This window comes from Hyalella azteca, unplaced genomic scaffold (assembly GCF_000764305.2).
Source record: "Hyalella azteca isolate HAZT.00-mixed unplaced genomic scaffold, Hazt_2.0.2 contig10828, whole genome shotgun sequence".
Classification (NCBI taxonomy): Eukaryota; Metazoa; Arthropoda; class Malacostraca; order Amphipoda; family Hyalellidae; genus Hyalella; species Hyalella azteca.
In genome coordinates, this window is record NW_025940848.1 from 191070 (window position 1) to 197746 (window position 6677).

A 6677-nucleotide genomic window follows, 5' to 3' on the forward strand; every position below is an offset into this window, starting at 1 on the left:
GACACGTGTACGAGTGCCATACAAGGCACGTGTACGAGTGCCATACAAGGCACGTGTACGAGTGCCATACAAGGCACGTGTACGAGTGCCATACAAGGCACGTGTACGAGTGCCATACAAGGCACGTGCACGAGTGCCATACAAGGCACGTGTGACCGAGCTGTACTTTCACGTGTCCGTACTTTTACTTTTTTAGCGCCAGCGCCGCGGTGGAGGTCAGGCGCTGCGCTCATTCATCGCGGCCCCGACCAGTGAATGGCAACCTGCTGCTTGCTGACTGCTGCTTACTGACTGCTGCTTGCTGACTGCTGCTTACTGACTGCTGCTTACTGACTGCTGCTTACTGACTGNGAGAATGTCCACCGTGTCCTCCTGCTCTGAGGTGAGAATGTCCACCGTGTCCTCCTGCTCTGAGGTGAGAATGTCCACCGTGTCCTCCTGCTCTGAGGTGAGAATGTCCACCGTGTCCTCCTGCTCTGAGGTGAGAATGTCCACCGTGTCCTCCTGCTCTGAGGTGAGAATGTCCACCGTGTCCTCCTGCTCTGAGGTGAGAATGTCCACCGTGTCCTCCTGCTCTGAGGTGAGAATGTCCACCGTGTCCTCCTGCTCTGAGGTGAGAATGTCCACCGTGTCCTCCTGCTCTGAGGTGAGAATGTCCACCGTGTCCTCCTGCTCTGAGGTGAGAATGTCCACCGTGTCCTCCTGCTCTGAGGTGAGAATGTCCACCGTGTCCTCCTGCTCTGAGGTGAGAATGTCCACCGTGTCCTCCTGCTCTGAGGTGAGAATGTCCACCGTGTCCTCCTGCTCTGAGGTGAGAATGTCCACCGTGTCCTCCTGCTCTGAGGTGAGAATGTCCACCGTGTCCTCCTGCTCTGAGGTGAGAATGTCCACCGTGTCCTCCTGCTCTGAGGTGAGAATGTCCACCGTGTCCTCCTGCTCTGAGGTGAGAATGTCCACCGTGTCCTCCTGCTCTGAGGTGAGAATGTCCACCGTGTCCTCCTGCTCTGAGGTGAGAATGTCCACCGTGTCCTCCTGCTCTGAGGTGAGAATGTCCACCGTGTCCTCCTGCTCTGAGGTGAGAATGTCCACCAGCACCTGAAAACTCGTAGCTGATGGCCGCATGACCTCGTATTAATATAATCAACATAGCCGGTGGACGTAGGAATCTGTAGGATTCCTACGTAGCAGTCAGTAAGCAGCAGTCAGTAAATTCACCTACATCCCCATGAATCTCAACTCTACCACCCACACCATGACTGCCCTGAGGCACACAAGCCTGCCGCCCTGCGGCCTATGCACCGTCCGCCTAGTCGGAAACCTCTCTGTAAGGTTGCCACATTTTTCCATTATATCCACAAGATTGTAAAAACTCAGTCTATTCGCGAATCACAAATATCATTCTTGCGGTACCTTTTCTATAACTCGGTGTTAATATATTTATTCTTTTAAGTAAATTTTTGTTTTTGTTCATGCTTTTTTTACGTTGCAGATAGCATCAGAATATTCCTATTCCAAGGACATCAGTCCTTCCCCTCACTCGTCCTTCGCCTCTGAGGATACACCCTACGCCTCCCAAGATACGCGCCCACACAAAAAGAACTCCGACTCCACGACAGGATCCTACCACACAGCCCGCGGTAGGAGTCCTACAGATTCCTACTTCAGCGCCCGTGACTCGGGCGGGACCCACGACGTGGTGTTCGATCCTTCCCACAACTCGTACATCCCGCGGGATCCCGACTGTCCCATCCACTCCCATAAGCCTGGGTCCCATAAGCCTGGGCCCCCTGTGCGTTCTCACTCCCACAGGGAGCCTCTGACTCGTGCAGGTTCTCATAGGGAGTCCCCGGCTCGGTCCATTTCGCTGTGGGAACCGCCTGCTCGGTCCACAAGGCTTAAAGATTCGCCGACTAGAGCCATTACTCTAAGAGAGTCTCCGACTCGGTCCAGTACTCTTAGGGAGCCACATAGTCGGTCCAATCCCTATTTTGAGTACTTAAGTCGGCCCAGTCCCCATAGAGGGTCCCCATCTCTGCCGGTTACGGAGGCGAGCCCCGAGGGGAGCCCGCGTTTTAAACGCTCGTCCTCAGTCCGATCCAATCCCCCACGGTCTTCCCCAATCCGTTTCACGGCGGCCAAAGCCCCGCCGCTTCTGAGGGCCATGTCTTCCCCCGCAACCCGCGTGTCCCCCATTTCCCCACAACCCCGCAGCCTTCCTTTCAATCTGGAAGCTCCCATAAACCATAATGGGGCTAGCGACCTCCCCCTCGGCTACTCCCCACCCACACGCAGCGCCAGCCTTCGAGGAACTTGTGGGGAGTTTTCAGTAGAAAGTCCCCACGCGCGCCTGCAATGTGGAACAGCTCCTGCTATGAGGAATTCACTTGGGGACTTGGGACCTGTTCACCCGTCACGGTTTCTGGCCGCTGAACCCCGGTCCTCAAACTGCTCCATCTGCCACCAAGTGCTCAACAACCCCAAGGTGGGTGTTCGTTTCCCCCTCATCCCCAACATTTCGTGACCTCTTTAACATCTCGCGCACTTCCCAAGCATCCTTTTGTTCATGCTTTTTTTACCATGCAGATAGCACCCTTCATTCTCCAACTTCACCTACATCCCCATGAATCTGCCCTGACCTCCTCATCCCATGCGTCCTTCGAATCCCCCAACATTACACTCTTTCTCATCCCCAGCATCCTCCTTCACATCAGGTTGGGGAATATTTACCCGTCAAGCAATTTATTGATCAGTGCTCGCTGCACCGCATGCCTGTGTCGGAGTCCAGGGTGGAATTACTGAGGAATGTTTGAAAAAAAGGATACCTGACATATCTCAAAAAAAGACATAGACTTTAGTTTTATAACTCAGTTGACGTTTTGGAACTGAGCACATTACCAAGCTGTATAAATCTTAAATCTATGCACCACCATTTTTAGAATTCCACCCTGCGCCTTGCACTGCCAGAGCCTGACGAGCTCACGCGTGACGACGCTGGCCTTCCCTGCATTGTGTGCCAAAAATTAACAGCTCCTGCATGCGATAATGTCCATTTACTAACCACTTAGCTTTTCAATCTTAAAGAATTTTCAATTTTATGTGGTATTCTTTACTACACAACAAAGCGACTACTTTAGTTCCTCATAGAAACAATAACTAGCTAGCAACACAGAAAACGATTAACAGCAATGACTTATCTAATCTGGATAATTGATGTGCAATGATCGAATTATTTCTGAATTTAGCTTCAAATGTTTTGTTGACTGATAAAACTGAATATATATAGAGATGGACAAGTGAAGTAGTGCGTGTTATTTATTGTTTGTTATCACTACAGACGTTGCCGTGCGGCCACAGCTTCTGCTTGTCGTGTTTGGTGACCACGACTCCCACGGCGGCGCTCGCCCTCACCTGCCCCGCCTGCCGCTGCCAGAGCATCCTGCCCAGAGCTGGGGTGTGTATTCGCTCTACTAACACTCATTAAATTCGCACCCCCAATAATCTTACTCATTTAGCTTCTTAATTAACTCCCCCAGCTATCTCCCTCAATTAGCGCCCTCAATTATCTGTCAATTAAGTGACTATAATTCGGCGCTTAGGCGCTATCATACGGCACTGTAGGCGCTATCATACGGCACTGTAGGCGCTATCATACGGCACTGCAGGCGCTATCGTACGTCACTGTGGGCGCTATCGTGCGTCACTTTAGGCGCTATCGTGCGTCACTTTAGGCGCTATCATACGTCACTTTAGGCGCTATCGTACCTCACTGTAGGCGCTATCGTACGGCACTGTAGGCGCTATCGTACGGCACTGTATTATAGGCGCTATCATACGTCATTTTACGCGCTCTCATATGTCATTTTAGGCGCTATTTTACGTCACTTTAGGCGCTATCATACGTCACTTTAAGCGCTATCGTTCGTCACTTTAGACTCTATCGTACGTCACTGTAGACGCTATCATATGTCACTCAGGGCGCTATCATACGTCATTTTACGCGCTGTCATACGTCACTTTAGGCGCTACAGTACGTCACTTTAGGCGCTATCATACGTCACTTTAGGAGCTACAGTACGTCACTTTAGGAGCTATCATACGTCACTTTAGGCGCTATCATACGTCACTTTAGGAGCTATCATACGACACTTTAGGCGCTATCATGCGTCACTTTAGGCGCTATCATATGTCACTTTAGGCGCTATCATACGTCACTTTAGGCGCTATCATACGTCACTTCAGGCGCTATCGTACGTCACTTTAGGCGCTATCGTACGTCACTTTAGGCGCTATCATACGTCACTTTAGGCGCTATCATACGTCACTTTAGGCGCNCGTGAATCTTGTTAGAGACACGCCTGATGCAGATGTGACGTAATCATTTGCTTATTGAACACTAGTACATGAACTATACGTGAGGCCAGTGTTGTCCTTATCATTGAACACTAGTACATGAACTATACGTGAGGCAAGTGTTGAATTTATCATTGAACACTTGTACATGAACTATACGTGAGGCAAGTGTTGTATTTATCAACAAAGTACAATACAGGCTACCTACTCTTGGCCTGTATTGACATGCTTTCATTTCATCTCAAATAAGTTTACTCGACTGGCGCATAATTAAATACTGGCCACAAACACCGTAGACTGTTTTGAAGGTTCACATAGCAAAGGAAGTATATACTTCAGTTACATCTTTTTATCTACTGATGTAGTCCATAACCGAACGAGATATGAAGATATTGTCCATGATCAAAGATAAATATATAGCCTAGAAAACAATGGTGCAACATTCACACTCCTTGCTGTGTCCTCTAGAGATAGCTTCGCAATTGTGTTTATCTTGAACGTGTCCCGCGTATCAGCATTCATCATCTCAACCGATAAGATAATCCTGATAATGTGTAACGCTTAGCGCAATGCATTGATATTGCCTTTGGTATACTATCATTGCAGTATTCAGTCAACCGTATATGCATCATATCGGCATATAGTAAAACGGTTAACAGTATTCAATATAAAATTATACAGCATAGCAGTGTATAGTTATAACACCAATTCAGTATACCATATATAACAGTGTACAATACTAGCTAATGTATCATAACAGTATAGGGCAATAACAGCCCCATAGTATACCGCATGACTGCTCACCAGCAAATCAATGGGCCGCTGGCCCGACGTCCGTTTAGCGTTGACATTCAGTGCCGCGTTGGCGGTCGCGTGGTGAGGTTGTGGTGTGTCGCTCCCGCGTTCAAAAGTCACCTCGCCATTGCATAGGCCATAAAATTGACGGGAATGGCTCAATAACTTATCTGATCTGCATCTTATACTCGCATTAAAATCTTGATTTAGAACCATAAAAGTGTAGCATCAGCGCTTCGTGTCGCTCCTTGAACGGTGGCGTTCTGGGTTAAGCTTTACTGGTCCCGGTGAACGTTAGCGGACCCTGGGCTTTGCTTCCATTCGCCAACCCGTGAATCTTGCTTGAATGTCTTTAATTTTAATTAATGGTTATTGATTCGTTAAAGGCCTACAATAAACAGATGATTAATCAGTTAAAAAATGAAGTAACGAAATGAGTATCCGATAAACAGAATGAAGTACTTAAATTCAGATAGAATAGAATAAATTGAATATAAATCAGATATTAGAATGAAACAAATAATGTAATGAGATGCCCAAGTGGAATAGCGTGACGTGATCATCAGCCATGGCGGTGACGACGTCGCGTCGTGCGTCCTACGTCTGCGTCGCCGGCAAGCTGGTGCTGGTACGGTGACGTCACGTCGCCTGGCTTGACGTCTGGTCCTTGCTCCTTGTTTGGGCAGTGACGTTAGACGTGTTCATATATTAATGAAGTGTAGATATTTTGTAGTGGCGTGTAAATACTGCCTGTTATCGGGTAGAGTTTTCAGTAAGATCCAGAACGTCTCATTTGAATGAGTTATTAGCAATAATAGGATGAAGTAATGGGGGATCGTAATCAGTTTAATGGCTAATAGTTGAAGTAATGAGATGCAATTGTGTCGGTCCTAATTAAACTCATCCTCATCGTGGTCCCGTGGATATTGCGCTTGATAATTACTACTATGTTACGTACTAATTTTAATATATTTTTTAGTGATAAATGTGAAATATGTTTACTGTGTTACTAATTTTAACATATTTTATAGTGATAAATGTGACGTATGTTTATAGTGTCATACGAGTATATTCAACTTAATCGAATCGTAAGAAAAACCTTATCTCCGACGTATATTTTCAGCCTGAATTGATTGCGTCGGTTCCACACAAGTTCGCAACCTAATAGTATCACTCTTAACGATGTTATCGTCAAAAGCAGTTTTATTTAAACAGTTCAATAAAAACGGATACATAGCCCTTATTTCATCAACTATGAAATTGCCCAGGAGATGTTTACTTGTAACATCAGGTTCCGATCATTGAGTCTATGAGTAACTTGTAGATTATTAAATAAACAATTATTGCCCAGTATGTACAGTGGGGAGAAATAAATATTCGTACACTTGAAAAAGCGTATTTTAATGTATGTAAGTACACAAACTTAACAGGAAAAGTGATTTAAATTATGTATAGAGACGCATAGTTTTCAAAAATACTATCAAAAGAAATTAAATCTCAATGCAACAAAAAACAATGCAACATGTTCACTT

At 46.6% G+C, this 6677-nt stretch overlaps 1 protein-coding gene across 1 annotated transcript in view; it reads left to right on the plus strand.

The window, feature by feature from the left end:
• Positions 1–355: 355 nt before the first annotated feature.
• Positions 356–6677, plus strand: part of LOC108677335 — a 14531-nt gene continuing 8209 nt past the window's right edge. The window contains exons 1-3 of the mRNA XM_047882594.1: positions 356–1075; positions 1490–2482; positions 3335–3451. Coding sequence (XP_047738550.1) covers positions 356–1075; positions 1490–2482; positions 3335–3451 — 1830 coding nt within the window. The remainder of the gene's footprint in view (positions 1076–1489; positions 2483–3334; positions 3452–6677) is intronic.